At 44.9% G+C, this 27,022-nt stretch overlaps 1 protein-coding gene and 1 pseudogene across 6 annotated transcripts in view; one reads left to right on the top strand and one right to left on the bottom strand.

The window, feature by feature from the left end:
• Positions 1-27,022, top strand: part of PPP1R13B (protein phosphatase 1 regulatory subunit 13B) — a 102,259-nt gene that overhangs the window by 61,668 nt on the left and 13,569 nt on the right. For 5 of the 6 annotated variants that reach the window (XM_058740394.1, XM_058740396.1, XM_058740391.1 and 2 more), the window contains exons 5-8: positions 21,637-21,738; positions 23,490-23,664; positions 24,438-24,634; positions 26,824-26,988. In XM_058740394.1, the coding sequence (XP_058596377.1) occupies positions 21,637-21,738; positions 23,490-23,664; positions 24,438-24,634; positions 26,824-26,988 (639 nt within the window). The remainder of the gene's footprint in view (positions 1-21,636; positions 21,739-23,489; positions 23,665-24,437; positions 24,635-26,823; positions 26,989-27,022) is intronic. The other variant, XM_058740397.1, reaches the window with a different exon arrangement.
• LOC131518563 (U2 spliceosomal RNA) lies at positions 12,989-13,074 on the bottom strand (annotated as a pseudogene).

Here is a 27,022-nt window from a genome sequence, read left to right as displayed (position 1 = left end):
CTCTGTGGGCTGCAGCGTCCAGGAGTAGATCAAGCGGCAGCTGCAGGAGGAGGGTGTGTAGGCTGAAAGAGGCCAGGAAACCGAGTTGCTATGATTCGTGCCCATGAGCAGCTGCTGGGGCAAGAAGGTGGGGACTTCCGCTGTCCAAAAGTCGCAGGTCAGCAAGTCAGGTTTTCTAAGAAAGAAATGCCCAGACCACTGGCCTTTCGGCTCAGTGAATCTGGGAACCACCAGGCTACATGCACACACTGTCTTAAGCATTCAGAACTTACTTGTCCAGGGGCGTCTTGGGGGCTCAGTCGGTTAAGCCTCCAGCCCTTGATTCTGGCTCAGGTCACGCTCTCACGGTTTGTGAGTTCAAGCCCTGCGTCAGGCTCTGTGCTGACAATGCGGAACCTACTTGGAATTATCTCCCTCTCTCTCTGCCCCTCCCTCTCTCTTTCCCTTTCTCAAAATAAACTTTATTAAAAAAAAAAAAAAGAACTTGTCCAACATCTTTGGAGATCTGGTTTAACTATGTAATAGAAAGGCAAATGGATTTTCTTCCTCATTGTATATACTTGTGCCGGGGCTCCCCAGGCCCACCCCTAGTTTCAGTGGTTTACCGGGAGGACCCACAGGACTCAGGATCTAGCTGTGCTCACGTCTGGGATTTCCTGTGTGAGAGGACACAGAGTTGTGTGGGACAAAGTGTGAGGACACCAGGCACCAGCTTCCAAGAGTCCTCCCCCGGCGGAGCCACACGGGATGCACTCAGTCCTCCCAGCCACCAGCCGGGACAACAGGTGCCACACATTGTCGACCAGGGAAGCTCAGTAGAGCCCCAGTGCCCGGGGTCCCTACTAAGAGCCAGTCCTGTGGGCAGCCTCTCTGTAGCAAATAGGAAAGCACCAGACTCCCAGAAGGAAGCAAGTATTTAACACAAACCATATTACTCGCACAAACATTTTAGGTTCAGCGAGCCTCTCGTCACTTCTGGGAACGGTGGGATCCCTCCCCGGTGTGAGTTCCCAGAGGGCAACCCAGGGCTCGCCTTTAAGCAGGCCTGTTAGGAGAGCGGTGTGGATGCTTCTGTTCAGCACCGTTTCACGTAGGTGTCCTGGGAGTGCTTTTTCCTGTTTTCTCTGTGAGTCAGTTCCCGCTCTATTCCAGTACGTGTGGTAAGCTGCTGAGGCCAGTTGATCCGTCCCCTACCCCCCACTTCTAAGCGCTTTGTAGTTTTAGCTCCTGGATGTGGGTCTGTGATGCACTGTGAGTTGATTTTTGTGTATGGTGCATGAAGTAGGGTCTGGATTTGTTCTCTTGCCTGTAAAAATACCTAGTTACCCTTGCAGCATTTGGTGAAGAGACTGTTATTCCCCACTGAATTGTCTTGGCACCTTTGTCAAATCAAAATTGGCCATAAATGTGAGAGATTATTTCTGGAAGTATTTGGTATTAATATAGTGACTTGGACCCCCTGTGTAACATATGGTACCTGGGACTCACCTGTGCCTAGTGTCTCCAAATCAAGTAACATTTCAAGTGTCTAGAGAATAAACTTGTAGATTCCACGTCTAGAGTCAAAGGTTGTGTCTCAGGTCTGCTAGGGTGCTTATTTTGTGGCTGCTGTCTGTTCACTTCTGACCACTTTTGTTGTCTCCTCTCCTGTTAGTTTATTTCTGTGGTTTTATATTATTTGATGCCAAAATCCCTTGACTGTCATGTATTGGTTTGGGGATTTAAGGACATTAGGATTAAATAATCCTCCATTGTAAGCAAGATGAGGTGTGGATTTCTTTCAGTTTTCCCTGTTGGGATTTGTTGAGTATACTGATTCTGAGTGTTACCATCTATCAACACATCTGGAAAATTCTCTACTATTATCTGTGCAGGTATTTCTTCTTCCATATTCTTATTTTTGTTTTCTGGAATGCTTATTAGACATGTTATATCTTTCATTTTATTCTCCTTTTCTCTTAATTTCTCTCTTTTAAAAAAGATTTTTTTTAATGTTTTATTCTTGAGAGAGAGAGAGAGAGAGAGAGAGAGAGAGAGCACACGTGAGCAGGGGAGGGGCAGAGAGAGGGAGACACAGAATCGGAAGCAGGCTCTAGGCTCTGAGCTGTCAGCACAGAGCCCGAGGCGGGGCTTGAACTCACTAGCCGTGAGATCATGACCTGAGCAGAAGTCGGAGGCTTAACTGACTGGCCACCCAGGTGCCCCAATTTCTCTCTTTTTTTAAGTTTATTTTTGAGAGAGAGAGAGACAGAGAAAGAGACAGAGTGGGGGGAGGGGCAGTGAGAGAGGGAGAGAGAGAGAGAATCCCATGCAGGCTCTGTGCTCTCAGGGCAGAGCCCAACGTGGGGCTCAATCCCATGACCCTGGGATCATGACCTGAACCAAAATCAAGAGTCGGACGCTGAACTGACTGAGCCAGCCACCCAGGCACCCTGCTTACTTTCTCTTTTATGTTTTTACTTTCTTTGTCTCTTTATGTTGTGTTCTGGGTAGTTTCTTAGGATATATATTGCAGTTAATGAATTGTGTCTTTACTTGTGTTTATTTGGCTGTTTAGTATATATAATGTACTTTAAATATTATTTATTACAAAAAAACAAGACACAGTCTGGGAGAAAATACTTGCAAATCTTATATCTGACAAAGGACTTGTATCCAGAATATGTAAAGAGCTCTTAAAACCCAATAAGAAAATAAACAACCCGGTTTAGAAAGAAACAGATAGGGGTACCTGCCTTGAGATTCTCTCTCTCTCTCCCTCTCCCTCTCTCTCTCTCTCCCTCTCCCTCTCCCTCTCTCTCCCTCTCCCTCTCTCTCTGCCCCTCCCCAATTTGTGTGTGCATGCACTCTCTCTCCCCCCTAAAAAACTTAAAAATTTAAATAAATAAGCAAACAAACAAATAAGAAACAGGCAAAAGATTTGAATAGATGTTTCACCAAAGAATATATGTTAGGGTAAGCACATGGAAAAATGTTCAACATCATTAGTCTTTAGGAAAATACAATTTAAAACCACACTGTTAGAAATACCACCTATTAGAATGTCTAAAACTAAAAAGACTCATCCTAAGAAGTGTTGATGAGACTGTGGAGAGCCCAGAACTCTCAAACACTGCTGTTGGGAATGTAAGGTGGTACAATCTGGAAAACTGTGACAGTTTCTTTAAAACTTGGACATGAATCTTTTATGTGATCTAAGTATTTACCAAAGAGAAAAGAAAGCAAATGTTTATACAGACTTATACATGAACGTTCATAGCATTTTGATTTGTGGTACCCAAAATCTGGAGGCAGAATTAATGTCTAGTAACAGGTGAATGGACAGAAAACATTGCACGTCTGTATGGTGAGATCTTACGAGCAGTAACGAGGAGCAAACCACTGATACCTGAGGCAGCATGGACGGATCTCACTGTGCTGAAAAGAAGCCAGACCACAAAGTACAAAACTGCTTCATTCTCTGTGCATAAAACTCTAGGAAATGTGACCAACTTCTAGTAGCAGAAGATAGATCGGTGGTGGCCTGTGAACCTGGGAGCCGGGAGCAAGGAGGCGGCGGGAGGGGGAGCCACAAAGACACAAGGCCCCAGGGTACAAGCCAGCTTCAGTGTTCCATCATCGCCCAGAGCTTCCGCCACCTCTCTGTAACTTCCTCACTGGTGTGTCAGCCCAGCGATGCTGTCAAAAATAGGTGTTTATGTTTCATCTTACCTTGTAGGTGCGGTGATCAGGAGTACAGTTCTGTGTGTCTTGGGGGCCGTGCTGTCGGACACAGAGCAGTTCCCGTGGTGTTTTGCTTGTAGCTCTCAGGCGGCATGTGGTGGTTTTTCTCTTCGTGTTATTTGTGTTCCTCGATAGCCCTGTTTTCCTGCTGATCTTTCCAGCCTTGATCGTTCTTAGCTGCTTGCCTTGGATATAAATCTGTGTTGAACCAAACTGAATTTATTTGGGTGAGTTTTAATCGTAAGAGTAAGTCACGTTTGTAGGATAAAATAGCATATTACGGTACTATTACAGGGGGTGGGGAGCCAGTATACATTTTAGATACTAGTTGACTCTTATTAATTGGTGAGGCTTAGTAATTGTTGGAATATGAAATACTTCAGCTCCAGAATAGAGTGAAGTGTTAGAGAGACTCAGTGTCACTGAATGTTTTTTGGGATACAAATAAGTCTATATGTTTATAATATTTATCTTGATATCATTATCACCTATTTCGTTTGCCCTCCAAACCTGAACATTTATAACCATGGAGATGGTAGAAAGATAAGTGATTTAATGTGCTAGAAGATTATGTGGGTATAAATGGATTTGACCAGGGGCGTCTGGGTGGCTCAGTCGGTTAAGCGGCTGACTTCAGCTCGGGTCATGATTTCGCGGTCCGTGAGTTCGAGCCCCGCGTCGGGCTCTGTGCTGACAGCTCGGAGCCTGGAGCCTGTTTCAGATTCTGTGTCTCCCTCTCTCCGACCCTCCCCTGTTCGTGCTCTGTCTCTCTCTGTCTCAAAGATAAATAAACGTTAAAAAAAAAAATTTAAATGGATTTGATCATAATTATTTTGTCAGAGTTTTGTTTTAAGGCATGTTGGTCATTTTTGGAGTGACATTACACGTGAGAATCCAGTTATACTTCAAAAAATCAGTTAGGGGCGCCTGGGTGGCGCAGTCGGTTGAGCGTCCGACTTCAGCCGGGTCACGATCTCGCGGTCCATGAGTTCGAGCCCCGCGTCAGGCTCTGGGCCGATGGCTCGGAGCCTGGAGCCTGGAGCCTGTTTCCGATTCTGTGTCTCCCTCTCTCTCTGCCCCTCCCCCGTTCATGCTCTGTCTCTCTCTGTCCCAAAAATAAATAAAAAACGTTGAAAAAAAAAAAATTTTTAAAAATCAGTTAATAGTTTCAAACAAATATCTCATTATGATTACATTCCCACATAGGATGCTGGCTGTTTGGTCTAATTTTTTATTATTTACATTTTTTTATTGTGAAATATACAGAAGAATGTGTAAAATACGCACGGGTGAAGAAATTACTAACAAAACAAAACAAAACAAAACCCTGTCCAGATAACGACTACCTAGGCTTAAATTTCTCTCTATTCTTTCTAAAACAATTCTGTCCAATTTATTTTGGTTTTAGACAGGCCAGAGATCTAAAGACAGACAGGTGTTTGGTGATGGCTACTTGAAGTCTGTTTCAAATTCCACAGCGGTGTTTTTGGAGATAGGTGTGTAAACAAATCACAGTACGGTGTGGAAAGTGCAGTAAAAGTAGAACAAGGCACCAGAATAATAGGCTATGGTTTGGTTAACTTACTGAGGTGGGTATCAGGGAAGATCTCCCCGCAGAGGCCAGACGAGTCTGCAGAGGTACAGGGAAGAGCACAAGGCACTCTGAGAAGCAGAGATCGAGAATCACGGTGGGGACAACAGAGCATAAATTGTGGGGACGAGGAGGGGGTGATGCTGAAGAGGGAAGAGAGCTGAAGTGTTCTGGTCAGGGAGGGGCGGGATCTTCACTGTGCCACAAGCTGGGACTTAATCCTGTAGGGTATTAAGATCTGTATGCTGAAAACCGTAGAAAGCTTATGAAGGAAATTGAAGAAGATACAAAGAAATGGAAAAACATTCTGTGCTCATGGATTGGAAGAATAAATATTGTTAAAATGTCAGTACTACCCAAGCAATCTACACATTCAATGCGATCCCAATCAAAATTGCACCAGCATTCTTCTCGAAGCTAGAACAAGCAATCCTGATATTTGTATGGAACCACCAAAGACCCCGAATAGCCAAAGTAATATTGAAGAAGAAAACCAAAGTGGGAGGCATCACAGTCCCAGACCCCAGCCTCTACTACAAAGCTGTAATCATCAAGACAGCATGGTATTGGCACAAAAACAGACACAGAGACCAATAGAATAGAATAGGGACTCCAGAACTGAACCCACAAAAGTATGGCCAACTAATCTTCGACAAAGCAGGAAAGAATATCCAATGGAAAAAAGGCAGTCTCTTTAACAAATGGTGCTGGGAGAACTGGACAGCAACATGCGGAAGAATGAAACTAGACCACTTTCTTACACCATTCACAAAAATACACTCATAATGGATGAAGGACCAGAATGTGACACAGGAAACCATCAAAACCCTAGAGGAGAAAGCAAGAAAAAAACCTCTCTGACCTCAGCCGCAGCAATTTCTTACTTGACACATCTCCAAAAGCAAGGGAATTAAAAGCAAAAATGAACTATTGGGACCTCATGAAGATAAAAAGCTTCTCCACTGCAAAGGAAACAGTCAACAAAACTAAAAGGCAACCGACGGAATGGGAAAAGATATTTACAAATGACATATCGGACAAAGGGCTAGTATCCAAAATCTATAAAGACCTCACCAAACTCCACACCCGAAAAGCAAATAATCCAGTGAATAAATGGGCAGAAGACATGAATAGACACTTCTCTAAAGAAGACATCCAGGTGGCCAACAGGCACATGAGAAGATGCTCAGCGTCGCTCCTCATCAGGGAAATACAAATCAAAACCACACCGAGATATCACCTCACACCAGTCAGAGTGGCTAAAATGAACAAATCAGGAGACTATAGATGCTGGACAGGATGTGGAGAAACGGGAACCCTCTTGCACTGTTGGTGGGAATGCAAACCGGTGCAGCCGCTCTGGAAAACAGTGTGGAGGTTCCTCAAAAAATTAAAAATAGAACCACCCTACGACCCAGCAATAGCACTACTAGGAATTTACCCAAGGGATACAGGAGTGCTGATGCATAGGGGCACTTGTACCCCAACATTTATAGCAGCACTTTCCACAATAGCCAAATTATGGAAAGAGCCTAAATGTCCATCAACTGATGAATGGATAAAGAAGATGTGGTTTATATATTCAACGAAATACTACTTGGCAATGAGAAAGAATGAAATACGGCCTTTTGTAGCAACGTGGATGGAACTGGAGAGTGTTATGCTAAGTGAAGTAAGTCATACAGAGAAAGACAGATACCATATATTTTCACTCATGTGGATCCTGAGAAACTTAACAGAAGACCATGGGGGAAGGGAAGGAGAAAAAAAAAAAAGAGAGAGAGGGAGCCAAACCATAAGAGACTGTTAAACACTGAGAATAGGGGCACCTGGGTGGCTCAGTCGGTTAGGTATCCGACTTCAGCTGAGGTCAAGATCTCATGGTCCGTGAGTTTGAGTCCCATGTCGGGCTCTGTGCTGTCAGTTCAGAGCCTGGAGCCTTCTTGGGATTCCATGTCTCCCTCTCTCTCTGCCCCTCCCCCACTCATGCTCTGTCTCTCTCTGTCTCTCAAAAAATGCATAAACGTTAAAAAAAATTTTAAAAAAAACTGAGAATAAACTGAGGGTTGATGGAGGGTGGGAGGGAGGGGAAATTGGGTGATGGGCATGGAGGAGGGCACCTGTTGGGGTAAGCACTGGGTGTTGTATGCAAACCAATCTGACAGTAAATTTCATATAAAAAAAAAAACAAAAAAACGAGAGAAGGACAGGAGGGAGCCCTCTGGTGCTAGTGCTGTTGGAGTTCTGTGTCCAGCACAGAGGATGGGAATGGCTGGAGGCAGGCAGCCCTGTGAGGTCACTGCTTGCCACAACTGGAATCCCAGAGAGAGACTTCCATTCAAAGGAAGTATTTGGAAAGAAGAATTTCAAGGTTATGGAGATAGAAGCTCAAAAGGCACATCTGTAAACTACAATTTAGAAGAAAGGAGATTTCACTTCATTCCTTCCTGTAATTCACGTGCATCTGCTTATATGAAATTATCCCAAGAAAGTAAAAAGAGGGAGTTAGGCTTTTTTAGACTTCCTCTGGAACAGTACGAGCAGTGATTAGGCATGCCTCCTCCAGGAAGCCCTCCACTATCACTGAGCAGTCTATTTTGTCATTTCTCATAATCTGCCAAAAATAGAGTAGCCTAGAGTTCTCGTTCTTCTATTTTATTTATTATTATTTGCTAGAATCAAGTTATCTTTAGATTTTATGTTTCTCAGTGGGGGAAATTAATCCTTTCCTCTTACATTGAACCATATGAAATTGCTGATGTCTGACCATCTACATTTTTCGATCTACAAAAACAGCATTTTCATATGATTCAAACTCATAATCAGATGGCATCTCGTAGAGCATTTACGCTTTGGTACAATAAATGAGTGGTATTTAGGGGCAATCATATGTGCCTGTGCTGCAGCCTGGTGAGAAAAAATGGGAGGCCAGTACATCCTGTGTGAGGGAAAGAGCATGCAGCCTGCCATCCGGAGGCCCTGACGCTGCTCTGGCCCACCCCTGCGCTTGGGAGAGCTGTTTAGCCTGCTGCCGGAGCTCAGCTTTCTCGTCTGTGAAACAGGCTTAAGAACTTTCCTAGGAGGGTTGTGTAAACACCTACTAAGATAACCATAAATTCAGGTTCATATACATGTCTAATTTGCAAGTGCTTGTTGTATGTTGTTGAATCTCTAGAATTCAGAATGCATGAAATCCTGAGTTCTCCCCCATCTCTGGAAGTGATGTCAGATCCTGAGTGTCAGAACAATTGCATGAGGGGTTCTGCAGAGGATCAGGAAAAGCTTCAGGAAGCAGATGGCATGGCCACTAGATCTTAAAGGATAGGTAGAGGTTAGGAAGTTGGGGGAAGGGCTCTGTGGCCAAAAGGAACAATCTGAGCAAAAATGTGAAGGTGGGGAAGTGTCGGCTCTGGAATGGAGAGGCAGACACAGATACGAGGGAGAGAGAGAGACCACACTGAGCAGCAGCTTCCGTTTTGAGCAACGTCGGTTCAAGTCAGTGATGAGGCTGGGGTTTCTGGGGAAATGCTACAGCCATTAATGGAAGTAAGAAATTTAGGAGGAAGCCAGGGTGGAAGGACAGGGGAGCTTGGTTTCACACATGCCAAGGGTAAAGTGCTGGCGTGCCGTACAAATCAGAGTGTGACTCTGGGGGGAGGAACGATGGTACCGGGGCTCCTTTGAGGAGGCCACAGGTGGGCGGCTAGACCCACCAGAAGGTCCTTTGTGTTTTCCATGCAAACTAGCCCAGAAAGGGATGAGTAGGACAGACCCTTGAGCTTACAGCACGCCATCTCACCACAACTTGAAAGCTCAGGGAACTTTCTTTTCCCAAGTAATATTATAGTGACATTCTTGTCTGTTATAACCAAAGCTGAAGTTATTTAGTTGAGTATTAAAATCAGAATACCAAGAAATACAATACAGTACAATACAATAAAATAAAATAAAATAAAATAAATAAAAGAGAGCTGACATCTGAAGTGACCCATTAGCCAGTAGGTATTTAATTGCTGACAGAATCCACGAGCCTTTTCTGATAACTGACTACCAAGGAATATATGTTAAGCATTGAGGATAAAAGCAGCATTTATAGTTAAAACCTCTATTGCTTGCACTCTTAGCTAGCTCTCGTAAACATATGCCCATAACATAAACATTCTCTTTCTTTGTTGTATTGTAACGCTGCTGTTGGGAATAACAACTAAACTCCTGTACGTAATAAATAACAGGATGATAGAAGTATAGAGTCTTTATGAGGTTTTACAGTAAATGGATGTGACAGTTTTAAAATATGAAGATTCTTGGGGCGCCTGGGTGGCTCAGTCAGAGTCCGGCTTCGAAGCGTCCACCCTTGGCTCGGATCATGATCTCACGGTTCATGGGTTCGAGCCCCGTGTCGGGCTCTGTGCTGACAGCTCAGAGCCTGGAGCCTGCTTCGGATTCTGTGTCTCTGTCTTTCTCTGCTCCTCCCCATTCATGCTCTGTCTCTTTTCTCTCAAAAATAAATAAAAGTTAAATAAAATAAAATAAAATAAAATAAAATAAAATAAAATATGAAGATTCTTTAAAACGCCTCTCTTCATAAAGTGGAGTTAAATTCCCCTCTTTTCTCCCAAACTTAGTGAGTAGCTCCTAGCAGATAGAATTTGGAGAAAGTGGTGCAGTGTGACTTCTGAGGCTAGTTCACTAAAAAGATAGCTTCCCGCCGGCACTCTGTCTTGGATTATTTGCTCTGGGGGAAACCAGCCACCGTGTTGTGAGTAGGCACAAACAAGCAGCTCTGTGAGGAGTCCACTTGGCAGCCATGAGAGTGTGCCATCTTGGAATCAGTTCCTCCAAACCCAGTCAAGCCTTAGGACAGCTACAGCCCTAACATTTGGCTGGGCCTTCTGAGAAATCTGGAGCCAGAACTGCCCAGCCGAGCTGTTCCTTAATCCTTTATCCCCAGAAGCTATGAGCCATAATGAACGTCGGTTGTGTTTTAAGCCAATGAGTTTAGACGTGACCTGTTATCAGCAATAGAGAACTAATGTGTATCTTGGAATGAATAATGTGAGCTGTGGATGCCCAAATCATTCTCACAAGTATAAAATATATGAATTGAACAATGAAGACGTCCTTATGTAAATAATAAACAATATGTGGATGCAGTTGGAAAATAAAGTGTCCTGTAATGAGAGTGTGTTGTACTCGCCAATGCCAAAAGTGGAAAAGCAGGCTTCACGGTATGTGTGGTTGGTGAGGAGGGGAGTGCAAAGGACTCATTCTTTGGAATGGTTTTGATATGTAAGTTATACTTCCGCATCATTTTTGTCACCAGTTTTTCAACTTTTGGGGAGATTGCACTCAAACTTAAAAATAAAGTTTAGGGGCGCCTGGGTGGCTCAGTCGGTTAAGTGTCTGACTTCGGCTCGGGTCATGATCTCATGTTCTGTGAGCTCAGGCCCCGCGTCGGGCTCTGTGCTGACAGCTCGGAGCCTGGAGCCTGCTTCGGATTCTGTGTCTCCCCCTCTCTCTCTGCCTCTCCTCTGCCAGTGTGCGTATGCGCAGTCTCTCGCGTGCACGCGCTCTCTCTCATATAAATAAATAAATGAATAAATAAATAAATATTAAAAGTAATAATAATAAAGTTATAGCCCACAACTGTATGGTCAACTAATCTTTGACAAAGCAGGAAAGAATATCCAATGCAAAAAAAGTCTCTTCAAGAAAAATGGTGCTGGGAAAATTGGATGGCAACATGCAGAAGAATGTAACTGGACCACTTTTCCACCACACACAAAAATAAATTCAGTATGGGTAAAAGACCTGAATGTGAGACGGGAAACCATCAAAGTCCTAGAGGAGAATGCAGGCAGCAATCTTTCTGACCTTGGTCAGAGCAGCTTCTTACTAGACCTGTCTCTGAAGGTAAGGGAAACAAAAGCAAAATCAAACATGAACTGTTGGGACCTCATCAAGATAAAAAGCTTCTGCAGAGTGAAGGAAACAGTCAGCAAAACTAAAAGACAACCTACAGGATGGGAGAAGATGTTTGCAAACGATACATCTGATAAAGGGTTAGTATCCAAAATCTATAAAGAACTTACAAACTGGGGCACCTGGGTGGCTCAGTCAGTTGAGCGTCGGACTTTGGCTCAGGTCATGATCTCACAGTTCGTGGGTTCGAGCCCTGTGTCAGGCTCTGTGCTGACAGCTCAGAGCCTGGAGCCTGCTTCAGATTCTGTGTCTTCCTCTCTCTCTGCTCCTCCCTCATTCATGGTCTGTCTGTTTCTGTCTCTCAAAAATAGATTTTTTAAAAAGTTAAAAAAAACAAACTTACAAACTTAACACCTAAAAAGCAAATAATCCATTGAAGAAACGGGTCGAAGACATGAATAAACACTTTTCCAAAGAAGACATCCAGATGGCTAACAGACACATGAAAAAATGCTCAACATCACTCATCATCAGGGAATTACAGATCAAAACCTCATTGAGATACCACCTCACACCTGTCAGAATGGCTAAAATTAACAACTCAAACAACAGGTGTTGGCAAGGATTCAGAGAAAGGGGAGCCCTCCCACACTATTCGTGGGAATGCAAACTGGTACATTCACTCTGGAGAACAGTACGGAGGCTCTTTAGAAAACTGAAGATAGAATTACCCTACGACCCAGCAATTGCACTTTTAAGTATTTACCCAAAGGATACAGAAATACAGATTTGAAGGGGTACGTGCACTCCAGTGTTTATAGCAGTATTGTCAACAATAGCCAAACGATGGAGGGAGACCAGATGTCCGTCGACTCACGAATAAAGAAGATGTACACACGCACACACACACCCTGGGATATAAGTCAGCCATCAAAAAGAATGAAATCTTGCCATTTGCAACTACGTGGATGGAGCTAGAATGAATTGTGCTAAGCAAAGTAATTCATTCAGAGAAAGACATGTTATAGGATTTCACTAATACGTGGAATTTTAGAAACAAAACACATGAATGTATGGCAAGGAGGGTGAAGAGGAGAGAGGGAAGCATACCACAATAGACTTTTTTTTTTTAGGTTTATTTATTTTGAGATGAGAGGGGCAAAGGGGGTGGGGGGAAAGAATCCCAAGGAGGGATGTGAACTCACAAGAGGCTCAAACCCACGAACCTGTGAGTCGTGACCTGAGGCAAAGTCGGCCAGCTGACTGAGTACCTAGGCGCCCCACCCCTATGGACACTTAACTACAGAGAACAAACTGAGGGTTGGGGGAGGGGGATGGGGGATGGGCTGAATGGGAATTGAGGAAGGTACTTGCGATGAGCTCGGGGTGTTGTAAGGGATAAATGAGTGAATTCCACTCCTGAAACCAATATTGCACTGTATGTTAACTAAATAAAATTTAAACAAATAAAGTTATAGGACAGGAAAGCATCTTTAGGGTAACACAAGCTAAACAAGAGAGCACTTCAAAACAGGTAGAGCTAGGGGCACCTGGGTGGCTCAGTTGAACGTCCGACTTCAGCTCAGGTCATGGTCTCATGGACTGTGGGTTTGAGCCTCCCATCAGGCTCTGTGCTGACAGCTCAGAGCCTGGAGCCTGCTTCCGATCCTGTGTCTGTCTGTCTGTCTGTCTGTCTCTCTCTCTCTCTCTGCCCCTCCCCCACTCTCACTTTATCTCACTCTGTCAAAAATAAATAAATGTAAAAAAAAAAAAGTTTAAAAAAACAGCTAGAGCTAACCCTCCTGCACTTGATCTTAGCCAAAAGGCCGAGAAGCGATAGAGAGCTAACACTCCTGCACAGTGGACCAGAGGGTCGTAGAAGACACCCCCTCTTCGTCACTTGGCATATGCACCCAGAACACATCGTTGGGACTCATCCAAGCCTGGTGCACAGTTTAGAGTTGTGCCATATCCTGTCCTCTGGTGAGCAGCGGCTGGGTTGAGTAAATTGGTGACTGTTTGTCTGAAAGTAATGTCAAAATATCACTCCTTACAGAGCATTTAGTGTGTTTTGAGTGAAAGTCATTATACCAAAAAGAAAAAAAAACCCGCCTGAAAAATGGCATAATTTTTCAGGAACTGGGATAGAGTCATTAACTGAATGGACGCTATGCAAGGTGGTGAATCCTTTTGTTTTCATAGATAAAACCGCAATCTTTGATAAGTTTTTTGCACGTTAGAAAAATACACTTGGCACGTACTGACAGGCTGTTTGAATAAGATATAAAACGAAGTCTTCTTCCTAATGTCATTCGCAGCTTAGGTTGGGAGACGTGCGTGTATATATTGCATAATTGCCTACAGTGGTTTGTTTTGAGAAACTTTATTACATATTTTTCAAAATTTTTTTTTTTTTTAACGTTTTTTATTTATTTTTGGGACAGAGAGAGACAGAACATGAACGGGGGAGGGGCAGAGAGAGAGGGAGACACAGAATCGGAAACAGGCTCCAGGCTCCAAGCCGTCGGCCCAGAGCCTGACGCGGGGCTCGAACTCACGGACCGCGAGATCGTGACCTGGCTGAAGTCGGACGCTTAACCGACTGCGCCACCCAGGCGCCCCTATTACATATTTTTAATGCCTCAATTATGGTAACACCACTCTCAAGTTTAAAACATTACCTGAAGAGGGGCGCCTGGGTGGCTCAGTCGGTTAAGTGGCCGACTTCGGCTCAGGTCATGACCTCGTGGTCCGTGAGTTCGAGCCCCGTGTCGGGCTCTGTGCTGACAGCTCAGAGCCTGGAGCCTGTTTCGGATTCTGTGTCTCCCTCTCTCTCTGACCCTCCCCCGTTCGTGCTCTGTCTCGCTCTGTCTCTCTCTGTCTCAAAAATAAATAAACGTTAAAAAAAAATTTTTTTTAATAATAAAAAAAAAATTACCTGAAGAGACAAAAAAAAAATACTTTTAAAATTTTTTTTTTTTTTTCAACGTTTTTTATTTATTTTTGGGACAGACAGAGACAGAGCATGAACGGGGGAGGGGCAGAGAGAGAGGGAGACACAGAGTCGGAAACAGGCTCCAGGCTCCGAGCCATCAGCTCAGAGCCTGACGCGGGGCTCGAACTCACGGACCGCGAGATCGTGACCTGGCTGAAGTCGGACGCTTAACCGACTGCGCCACCCAGGCGCCCCAAAAAAAAAATACTTTTAATTAAAGCCATGGTACCAATTTGACGTGTGATCTAAAGGTTTCCATCATAATTATCAAGTAAGTCATAGTTTTTCTGAACATCTTAACATTTTAGTTCTAGTAGCCTGTTTTTCAGGCAGATGATGGCTTCATGAGTCACGACTCCTACACATAATTGGTACAAAGGAGACTTTGCCTGGGAAATAAGCCCCTTCTCCTTATCTAACTTCTGGCAACTTTTATTTATTGATAGCTTATTTGTTGAAAATCTGGTCATAGTATGTTTGGTTTTGATCACTTAATTGTGGACATTTTTATCCTTTTTAAAATTATTTTTTTGTAACTTTTAAAATTATATTTATGAAATCCTTTCTCTGCCAAGATGTTAAAATTTTATTTAAAAAGAAGATAATTAAAATGTAAACATTGACAGCAAGCGCTGGCAGGGATGCAGAGAAACTAGAACTTTCCTACGTGGCTCGTGGTGGTGTAAAACGTCACGCTTCACTTTGGAAAACAGTTTGGCAGTTTCTGTGAGCTCAGCATACACTTACCACACAACTTAACCTGTTCTACTTCCTTGACTTTGGTTACCCAAGAGAAGCCAGAACACTTGTCTGCGTAAATACCGCTACGTGAGTACTTAAGACACCTTTAGTCATCATAGTCCAAAAGTGGAGACAGCTCCCATGTCCATTAACAGATGGATAAACGAAATGTGGTGTCTCCGTACAGCTGAATACTACCCAGCAGTAAAAAGGACAAGTTTACCGACACATGGAACGACACCGTGAATCTCGGAAGCATTGTGGGTGTGAAGGAAGACAACCCAAAGAGGCACACGCTGTACAGTCCCATTTGCATGGAATTCTCAGGAAACAGAACGAGGCTATCAGGACAGAATGACAGGCCCCACATCTGGAGTTGTGGGGGAGGGGGGTGGGGCCGGGGGCGGGGCAGAAGGAGTGGAATTGACCCGCAGGTGTCAGAATTCATTCAGCAGTGTACTTTAAATGGGTGCTTTTTACTGCCTGTAAGCTATACCTCAATAAAGTTGGTTTTAAAAGTAAACATTGGTTTCACTGTGTATTTGCTAAACTAGCCAGTTGTTGTTCTGTTTTAATCACTACCAGTATGGGTATCTTGGCCATTTTGTGTATGAAATGGTCTAGATTATATGCTTGTCAATTTTTTAAAAGTTGCTAACATCTTAAATTTAAGGCCATAAAAGTTTGTTTTATTTTTGCTTATTTTGGGCATTGTGAAATAATTTTATTAGAACTTTCTGTAAAGTCAGGAACAATAACATACGGAGGGGTTAGCTTCTTGTTTGGTTTCATTGTTTTGGGAAAGGAGATTTTAAGAGAATCTTTTTGTTTTTAGACCCACAGCTCCCACAGTGACTAGACCCAGGGTGGCTGAGTGAGGTTGTGAAACATCCTGCTCTTCTGGTTCCTCGTGACCTTCCTAGGGCAGGGGACAGGCTGAACCTGCACTTTTACGAGAGTCCTCACTGCTACACTGAGAAATGCTGTTTTTATTATTTCACAGTGAAGATCCTAAGTATAAAGAGAACTGAGCTCAGGTTCTGTTCCGCATAGTCGAATTTGATGAGTATCCTAATTGCTTCCCTTGTGAGATTCTTACCTCGTTGGTCAGAGTAGCGACACACAGAACACAGGGAGACATTTCACTTGTCTTTTATCTTACCTGCCACGTCTCGGATCCTGGCTGGCATAGCCAGGGTCAGCGAGGGATCCTGGTGTGGTGTGCGATGTGTATCGCACTCCAGACAATTCCAGTTCCCGTCACCCCTCACGACTGCCTTGCCACTTGTCCTCGGTCACTTACTCGCGCTGGGATCTCGAGCGCGTATTTTGTTTTATTTTTTTAGTGTTTGTTTATTTTGAGAGAGAGCATGAGTTGGGGAAGGTTGGGGGGGACGGTGCGTGGGGACAGAGGATCCACAGCAGGCTCTGCACTGACAGCACAGAGCCCGATGTGGGGCTCGAACTCCCAAACCATGAGATCATGACCTGAGCCAAAGTCAGATGCTCAACCGACTGAGCTCCCCAGACGCCCCTCAGAGCACATAGTTTAGTTTCTTCATTTACAGAGCTCCACTGCCACTGCCGCTTCCAGCCTCTCCAGGCAGACAGGCATTAGGGGAAGGGATCAGGACGAAGGCGATAAGGGCCAGAGGGGGCTTGCGTTAACGAGGTGCTGAGAGACTCTGGGGGCACCCGGAGGGCTCAGTCAGTAGAGCACGCAACTCTTGATCTCGGTCGGGGTCATGAGCTCGAGCCCCACAGTGGGAGTAGAGATTACTGAAATCATTTTTATTTATTTATTTATTTATTTATTTATTTATTTATTTATTTATTTATTTTTAACGTTTACTTATTTTTGAGACAGAGAGAGACAGAGCATGAACGGGGGAGGGTCAGAGAGAGGGGGACACAGAATCCGAAACAGGCTCCAGGCTCTGAGCCGTCAGCACAGAGCCCGACGCGGGGCTCGAACTCACGGACCGCGAGATCATGACCTGAGCCGAAGTCGGCCGCTTAACCGACTGAGCCACCCAGGCGCCCACTTCAATCATTTTTAAAAAGAACCTGGAGAGGCCGTTGAAATGATGAGGAGGATGTAGGCTCTTTATAGGACGACAGAATGAAAAGTGTGGGCTTTTGAGTTTGGGAAAACGCCGTCCACACTGGAGTATGAGGAAGCCCCGACTGGTTTGTAAATCCACTGCCCAGTGGCGGGCTAGGACCCTGCAGCTGCCGGGGCCAGGAGTCTCTGGAAGTGTCTCATTAGTTAGGGGGCCCAGTGTCAGTTCTCTGTTGGGGCAGTGTTTTGTATGTAAAAGTATTGTAACTTAGAGAATTGAGTCTTTTATCATTTTTGTAGGTAGATTTGTGGACGTTTGGAGAAAGAAGGGGATATGACCAGATACGTGATGGTGAAGGCTGGGGGCCAACGTGCCTGTTTTCCTCTGCTCTTGCGGGGAGTGGGGAGTTTATTTTTTTTTTATTAAATTTTTTTTTTTTTCAACGTTTTTTAATTTATTTTTGGGACAGAGAGAGACATAGCATGAACGGGGGAGGGGCAGAGAGAGAGGGAGACACAGAATCGGAAACAGGCTCCAGGCTCCGAGCCATCAGCCCAGAGCCTGACGCGGGGCTCGAACTCACGGACCGCGAGATCGTGACCTGGCTGAAGCCGGACGCTTAACCGACTGCGCCACCCAGGCGCCCCGGGAGTGGGGAGTTTAGACGTGGAGTTGGGTGGGCCACGTTTGTTGTGAGAAATGGGAGAGCAACCCGCATTCATAGGGAACACAGACATGTCCCCAGAGTCCAGGTGCAGGTAGAACGTCTCGTGAGAGGGGCCCGAGCCGTGGGGCCCAGGCAGCAGCCCCTGCAGGGAAGGGTATGAGAGAGGAAGGGTATGAGAGCAGCGGGAAGCCAGCGAGGTGTTTCCTGTCCTCTGGGCCCTGCGTGGAGGAGCCTGCTGGGCCGCTTCTGAGAGACAGCGCGAGCACCCACTTCTGCGCTAATAGCGCTGCTTGTGGGAGTGGCTCGTCCTCTCTGTGACCTGGAGCTGAGCTCACGAGGTGACTCGGCCAGGAGGGACCTCCGGGAGCCCAGGGAACGGGATTTGATTTCTTCTTACTCGATGCAATGACAAGAAACAAACGAGGGATTCGGTCATAGGTTTCTTTGAATGCACGTGGAGACCTGGCAACTGGAAGGAGGGCTGAGCTGACCTGGAGGGAGCACAGTGACAGGCCCCTCATAAAAGGACTGCATTGAAGGGTTTCGTTGTCCTGAAAACTGAAAAGGTGCTTCTTTTTGCTGAATTTTCACATTGAATAATTCAGGGAAGATATACTAACACACAAAATGTAGCATATTTGTTGACTCGTAAGTTTATGGTGGTTGGTGTTTTTAGAACTCAGTTAAAATACAGTTAAGGGGCGCCTGGGTGGTTCAGTCGGTTAAGCATCTGACTTAGGCTCGGCTCGGGTCACGATCTCACAGTTCGTGGGTTCCAGCCCCGCATCGGGCCCTGTGCTGACAGCTCGGAGCCTGGAGCCTGCTTTGGATTCTGTGTCTCCCTCTCTCTCTCTGCCCCTGCCCCGTTCACACTTTGTCAGTGAAGTTACACGGGTGGTGCCACACACGTGCCAGAAAACTGGAACAGTAGAGAATAGTGTGGCTCTTGTGGAAGGTGGACACACGAATTTGTGAAGTGTTCCATATTTTTTGTGTTAACTATGCTGGAACTAAAATGAAAATAAAAAACAAAAATTCACAAAAGAATGTTCACTTTGAAAAAATTTGTTGAGCTGTGCACACTGATGCACAGTTCTCTGTATATAAGGTCTTCTTGAAGGTGTACAGTGTTAAGTTACAATATATACTAGCGTATGCGTAAGATCTACCTGAATTACTTATGCCACACGGCACTGCCCTGAATGAGAGAGCAGTGCAGTGTGATGGTGACCGGTTGAATGTCTCCTCTGTGCTCTTTTCACTGTTGCTGTAAGTCACTGGAGGGGAGACCAAATAAGGTTTGTTTGTTGAAGTTGTAAATTAAGAAATTAACATAAATTGAGAGATTTGGTGACTGGACATAGTTTTTCTCTCGTCAAAAATACCTTCAAGAAGTAAGAGTTCTAATGGTTTGAGAAATACCTTTTATTGCAGTGATTAGAACATTGTAGTAGGTGGAAATTAGCAAGCCCTTATTAGAGTTAAAACAGAAACTTCAGGCATTTTGAGGGTATGGCCGGGCATTTTTGCTTCTCGTGCAATAAACAAATTTGTTTTCAGATGGAAGTTTCTGTAATGTGGCAGTTCACAGTGTCTAGTTCTGAAAAGGGGTTTGCTCCATATTGTTTCCTTAGGATCTTAGATAAACAGAGTGGGGGTTCCAGATGGCAGCGTTGGACATTTTTCAAGAATGTGCTTGAGCACCTTGGGAGATGGGGAAGCCCAGAGTCAGCGCAACAGGGGTTACAAGAGGGTGGGAGGGAAAAGGGTTGCTAAGAGTACAGATGAACAAAGTAGAGAGTAGTGGCCTGGGGAGGGGCTGGACGCTGCCACAGGAGGGATCGGAGGGAGAGCAGCCTGGCTGGAATTGTAACTCTGCCCCTTCACCGCCTCCGTGCCCTAACACGTGTCCCTGCACCTCTCCCCCGTGACTCCTCCCCCAGCGTGGGGCGCACATACAGTCCACACACACTTGTTACGAAGATTATGTCACACTGCCTGTAACGTGCCCAGCGTGGTAGCTACAGGCAGTTCGTGTTTAGTAAAGAGCGTGCTATACCGATGGTCAGAAACAAGGACCCTGTGCCCTGCTTTGCCACGTGAGCCGTCTGACCTGTGGAAGATTCTTTTTTTTTTTTTTTTTTTAATTTTTTTTTTCAACGTTTTTTATTTTTATTTTTGGGACAGAGAGAGACAGAGCATGAACGGGGGAGGGGCAGAGAGAGAGGGAGACACAGAATCGGAAACAGGCTCCAGGCTCCGAGCCATCGGCCCAGAGCCTGACGCGGGGCTCGAACTCACGGACCGCGAGATCGTGACCTGGCTGAAGTCGGACGCTTAACCGACTGCGCCACCCAGGCGCCCCTGTGGAAGATTCTTTGAACTCCTCCACGCTCGTTTTCTCCCCTGTAGAACGGGGATGTAACGTTCTCACCTGGTACTGTTACGGTGAGGCTCAGGCACCCTCACCAGTGGAGGCACCTAGTCCAGAGCCTGGTGTTACTAATCAGCAGCAGAGCACAGGGACGTGCCTTCCAGTTCCGTCAGTGACCGCTCCTCTGGATCTTCCCGTTTCGTACTCACTCCTCGTACAGAATTCTGTCAGCAGTGGGTCAGTCCTAGGTGTTTTTAAGGAGCTATTTGTATTTTTAGAATCGTCTGTATTTTTCAGCTTCTTGAGACCGGGTGGCAGTAAAATGACATTTGTCCCCAAGGGTCGCTACACATTCATTTTTTAGGCTGTGTATTCTCAAACATTTGACATCGCCATTCATTCAGATTCATCCTTAAATAGCCAGTCAAAAAAAGGTTTGGGACCCCCCCCTTTCTTTTCCCCCAGTATAGTTAACATACAGTGTTATATTCGTTTCAGGTGTACAATATGGTGATTCAGCAATTCCGTACATGACTCATCAGGATAAGTGTACTTTTAATCCCCTTCCCCTGTTTCTCCCCTCCCCCACCGCCCTCCCCTCCCCACCCCCAGTTCTGGTAACCATCAGTTCTCCAGAGTCCGCGTTTTGGTTTGTCTCTTTTTTTCTTGGTTCTTTTGTTTTGTTTCTTGAATTCCACGTGAGTGAAATCATACGGTATTTGTCTTTCTCTGACTGCGTAACATTGTACTCTTTAGATCCATCCATGTTCTGAATGGCACTGTTTCATTTCTTATGGCTGAGTACTATTCCGTTGTATGTGTACACACCACACCTTCTCCGTCCATTCGTCTGTCAGTGGACACTTAGGCTGCTTACATAATTTGGTTATTATAAATAATGCTGCAGTGAACATAAGGGTACATACATCTTTTCAAATTAGTGTTTTCATTTTCTTTGGCTAAATACCCAGTAGTAGAATTACTGGGTCATGTGGTAGTTCTATTTTTAATTTTCTGAGGAAACTTCATATGGTTTTCCACAGTGGCTGCACCAGTTTGCATTCCCACAAGTGTGTCTCTTGGGGTGTGTGTGTGTGTGTGTGTGTGTGTGTGTCCGTCCCTTTTTTTTTTAATTTTTTTAATGTTTATTCATTTTTGAGAGACAGAGACAGAGACAGAGCATGAGTGGGGGAGGGGCAGAGAGAGAGGGAGACACAGAATCTGAAGCAGGCCCCAGGCCCTGAGCTGTCAGCATGGAGCCTGATGTAGGGCTCGAACCCGTGAACGCAAGGTCATGACCTGAGCCGAAGTCGGGTGCTTAACCGACTGAGCCACCCAGGCATCCATGTCCCTTTTGAATATATTTAAAAAGCTGTTATTTATATTTAATAGAAGCTGTCAACGAGTGAGAAAAGTTCTTATGTACCAAGTAATTTGTATTATCCTAACTTCTACAAAGGAGGCTCTTTAAGATCCTGGTGTATATTTGTTCTGACACGAGAAAAACGATTATGCATATAGACCTTACATTGCAGCCTGACCGTGTTTTGCTCCCCACAGGTTGGAAATCCACGTGTAGAACTTACCCTCTCAGAACTCCAAGATATGGCAGCCAGGCAACAGCAGCAAATTGAAAATCAGCAGCAAATGTTGGTTGCCAAGGTGAGTTTATGAAAGCAGAGGTGGGAAAATGTTCGTAAAGAGTGTTATTCAGCAGTTTCTTTAGACTGGAGTGAACACACCCATGGGCAGCACTTGTAGGTAGGACCAGGTCATGGAAGTATCGAACACAGTGTCCTCCTGTCTTTGTTCCCTCTTTCGTAATGATACATGAATACTGTAGCTTCTTCGAGTTGGGAAGGTATCTGAGCAAGACCCTTGACACCCACACTCAGATACCCCAGAATAGGAGGTGGTTGACCTTAGTCAACTGTAGCTGAAATCTGGAGGAAGACACTGGTCATGGGCCCACAAAACAATGACAGTTGGTTATCTAGGCTTCCTTTATGCCACTCTACGTGGACTTTGGTTTGTGACGACGCAGGGCGGAGTTAACGCTCTCTACCTACACCGAGTTGTGCATTTGTCATTGAGATGCTGTAACAAAATTTGAACTGTTTCTTACCACAGACTGAAAAATCAGCCCTATCACCCAGGCCTGCTGGAGAATATTCTTGTTGTAATGATCTCTGAAACTGCTATATAAGGAGAATATGGAAACATTTCTGCCTGGGTTCTTATTGCTTTCTCTGTGGAGAGATTTGCTTCATAGCCAAATGTCCAATCCCACTTTTTTCATTTATCGAGTGACCATATAATTCATTGTACTATATCCACTTTTATGTGGATATATTATAGCATAAATTGGGCTTGTTTTTAAAAGTTGTCTTGCAGGAAGAAAAGTTGTCTTGCAAGGTTTATTGGATATACAAGAATAAAAAAAAACAGTTTAGAGTTAAGTAAATTGGGAAGTATTTCATCCCATTAATAAGGTTCCTCAGATGAAGTGCACACAGTGTTACGCAGTTATGACATTCTCTAGTTCTGCTTTTTGTTTCCTTTCCAAATACTGATCCAAGAGCATTACCAATAAGGAAATTCTTAGATATTTTCAGCAGCATAAATTACAAGTTAATGCTAACACAAGTATATGCTGTACGCATTCAAGCACATATTTCCTTACTTTGGAGTGTCACGTGTGATTCCTACAGAATCACACTTAATCCTCTCCTTACTTAGGTATATTTTACACGTACATGTGGGGCTGTATTTCACGTCAACTGTTACCCCATCACACTAATAGGGAAAAGACTATTGAAGAGTATTGCGTATATTTTTACTCTAGGATTGTCCTGTTTTCATTTGGAATGTTTCGTTAGTTTCAAAGAAACTTAACCCTAAAGAAAACGAACACTTCCTTGACTGTTCATTGTGACCTAGCAAATTAGAGGTTTATTTCCTTACTGATCCACTTGTCTTCTTTCAGTATAAAGCCCTTTGCTTCAGTGCCGGTTTCCTTTAAGAGATAAATAAGGGACCTTGGGAAGCTGCTTTGTGGCAGCAGGAAACGTGCAACCGACAGCAGGAAACTTAGGCTGGACGGGGCTTCACACAGGGTGAAGAGACTGTGTGAGCGGGTGTGGCGCGCAGGCCGTCCTCCTGCTGAGAGACTCTGCGGAGGTGTTTATGTGAACTGAGTGTGTAGATCGGTGTGCGGAGTACAGCGCCCTCATCACAGTCTTCAGCTGTATGTGCCCAGTCATTCCGTTTTGTGTGGGCTGACGTCTGCAAGAGTCCGTGAGCAGTTTACCCATAGCTGATGCTGCGCTATCACACACTGAGACCTTTTTTTAATGTATAAAAGTGATCATCTACTTCGATTTTCGCAGTCACCTATTTCGTTCTTTTGTCAGGAACAACGTTTACATTTCCTAAAGCAGCAGGAGCGCCGTCAGCAGCAGTCTATCTCTGAAAATGAAAAGCTTCAGAAACTCAAAGAGCGAGTCGAAGCCCAGGAAAACAAGCTGAAGAAAATCCGCGCCATGAGAGGACAAGTAGACTACAGCAAAATCATGAACGGCAACTTGTGTACGTTTGTGCCTCGCCCGGCGCCCATGCTCAGGCGTAGATAAGATGAGAGTCCAGCTTCTGGACGCTTTGCACGCGGGGACCAGTGTCACATCTTGCTATAGAAAGCGCAGTGACGAGTTGCTCCGATAGCTGCATCTCCAAGGATGCGGATAGGTTAAGGGATCCTAGAAAGTCTCTCAGTGCGGTGGGCAGGCCCGTTGTTAACATCTGTGACATGTTAGCTGCCCTCTGCGTTGGGGCCACGGCGCCGTGAGACGCCACTCATCAGGAGGGTCTCTTTAAATTGAACGGCTTAAACTTCATCTGTGTAGTAAGAGAAACCATACAGATGCTCATTTCTTACTTTTGTGTGTGTGGTTCTTTGTTCCATTATCAATTTGGTTAGTGCCTACTTTGTGTGACGGTGACCAGCAAGACAGACTTGGATTCATGCCCCTTACAGAGACTTTGGTCTGTTGGTGCATTGAGATTCCTAAGTGGCTTGGCCAAGCTACTCTTTGGACTGGCTGCCCCAATTAAAGCATATTCAGTAATTAGTGCGCACATAGTTTGCTGTACGGGCAGTCACATCATGTATTCCAGAGGCTCGTCAGGAGTGCATTGGACTACGTATATCACAGTTTTCTCCCCAAAGTCTAGCACTAGGTGATGCCACAGCTGAGTTGAATGCACAGAAGTGAAGAAATCACAAAACCAAAATAACAAAACGCCACTCATGCACACAAATATCAATAAATGATGTCTTTTTCTTTACTGGGGGGACATTTTAGCTGCCGAAATAGAAAGGTTCAGCGCCATGTTCCAGGAAAAGAAGCAGGAAGTACAAAGTGCAATATTAAGAGTTGATCAGCTCAGTCAGCAACTGGAAGATTTAAAGAAAGGAAAGCTGAGCGGGCTCCAGTCTTACAACGGCAAGCTGGCGGGACCGGCGGCGGCGGAGTTGAAAAGACTGTACCAAGAGCTACAGGTGATTTCGCTGGGTGTGGGGAGCAGTGACATTAAGGCCTCTTTCAGGCTTTCTTCTTAAGAGTTTAATAGTAGGCACAAAATGTACTCAGTAAAAAGGATTTTTTTATTTTTTTATTTTATTTTTTTTTTGCCGTTTATTAACTTTGAGAGGGAGAGTGAGAGCCAGCGCAAGCCTGGGAGGGGCAGAGACGGGGAGAGAGAGAATCCCAAGCAGGCTCCAGGCTGTCAGCACAGAGCCTGATGTGGGGCTCGATCCCACAAACTGTGAGATCATGATCTGAGCCAAAATCGAGTCAGACGGTTAACCTACTGAGCCACCCAGGTGCCCCCGGGACAAAGAATTTTTAAAACAGCTTTGCGATTTAATTCACATAGCATATGGTTCACCCACGGCGAGTGTACAATTAAGTTGGTTTTGAGTATCTTCAGAGAGTTCTGCATCCACCACCACGGTCCATTTTAGAACGTCTCCATCACCCCCGAAAGAAGCCCCGTCCCTCTTCACCATAACCCCACACCCCCTGTCCCCTAACCTGGCAACCGTGACTCTGCTGTCTCTGGATTTGCCTATTCTGGAAATTTCATATGAGCAAGTCACTCAGTGTGTGTTTTTTGGTGACTCTTTCACTAAGCACGTTTCAGTGCAGAGATTCAGTACGGAATTTAATTGGCAATATGATGAACTGGGGGAAAAGTTAAGCTTTTGGCGACGTTTGATGTCTCTGTGTACACTGTGTTTTGATGAGAGAGATGCCTGTTGTTAAATCGTCGCCTCACTCAGCTTCAGCTGCTGTCACAGACCTCCACAGACTGGGGGACTTTAGCCACAGACGTCGATTTTCCCACAGCTGCATGGGCGGGGGGGTGTCCAAGGGCAGGGTACCGGCACATTGGGTTCCTGGCGAGGGTTGGCTGCCTGCTGTGTCCTCACAGCTCCGGCCTCTCTCCTTCCTCTGACAAGGCGCCGACCCGTCACGGGGGCCCCACCACCAGCTACCATCACACTGAAGGCAACATAGGGATTTGGGGATGACACATTCAGTCCAGAACAGTCCTCAAGATTTCCATTTCTCAGAAGTTATCATTCAGCAGATGATTTTTCAAGCCAGAAACAAGTTTTACAGTTCTGTTGGCACTTGCCAGAAAAGTTATTATATCATTTTTATGAAATGAAAATATGTAACTACAGAGAGTAAAATTACTTTTGTTGCTGTTAAGTTCTCTAATGTAAATGCATAGAAATCAAGAATGTATGGCTTCTTTTACATTTTAAGCAATTATTTAAAGTTCAGGGGTTTATTTTAAGTTTATTTCTTTTGAGAGAGACCGAGACCGTGTGAGCAGGGGAGGGGCAGAGAGAGAAGGAGACAGAGAATCTCAAGTAGGCTCCGTGCTGCCCGCGCAGAGCCCAACGTGGGGCTCAAACTCACAAAACCGTGAGATCATGACCTGAGCCAAAACCCAAGAGTCAGATGCTTAACCTACTGAGCCACCCAGGTGCTCCGGAAGTGCAGGGTTTTTAAGGAATTTTTTTTTTTTTTTTTTTTTTTTTTTGAGGCGTGATGGATATAGTATATTGACTTACGCTGATTCATTTGCCAAGTTTTCTGACTGCAACCTAGGTTACAAAGTCCACATTGCCTCCTGTCTGGCACACACATGTGCATCTGAAAGAGCTTAACAAGGCTTAACCTTCTGTGTGTGGTACACACTGATGCCTCCTGTTCTGTATTTCATTTTTTTAAGTGCTGGCTACAAGCCGCTAAAATGCCACCACACATTCCAGTTGGAGAGCAAGGCCATCCTTTGTGAATTTCTTGCCGCCTCCGCAGTAGGATGCCTCATTCAGTGGACTGTGTGGGGTGGAGCAGTCACCTGTCCTTGGGTCCCTAGAGGACATGCTTGGTAAAGTGCCATTGCCAAGGGCCACGGTCACGATCTTCCGTAGCCGTCACTAGTACCAGTCACTCCGTGTGCTCTAAAGAAGACGTTTGCTTGCAGGTACAGAAGAACTCCGTTCTGGAGCCATCCATGTACACCTGTGGAACATTGAGCACATGGGTGACAGTGCATTTTATAAAAACACATAAGTACTTAGCGTTACTACTTTTTCTTCTGTTTTTACTTTACCTGGCAGTGAGAATTTGTTTAATGCAAATCATAAAAGTCGTATTTTTTATTTTGCAGATTCGTAATCAGCTTAACCAGGAACAGACTTCAAAGCTCCAGCAGCAGAAGGAACTCTTGAATAAACGCAACATGGAGGTGGCCGTGATGGACAAGCGGATCAATGAACTGCGTGAACGTCTTTATGGGAAGAAAATTCAGGCATGTGAGAAAGAAAATATTTGTGTAAGATAAGCTACTAAAAATGATTCAATGCACA

This window comes from Neofelis nebulosa, chromosome 7, assembly GCF_028018385.1.
Source record: "Neofelis nebulosa isolate mNeoNeb1 chromosome 7, mNeoNeb1.pri, whole genome shotgun sequence".
In the NCBI taxonomy this organism is placed as follows: domain Eukaryota; kingdom Metazoa; phylum Chordata; class Mammalia; order Carnivora; family Felidae; genus Neofelis; species Neofelis nebulosa.
This window is presented reverse-complemented; position numbering and strand designations above follow the sequence as displayed.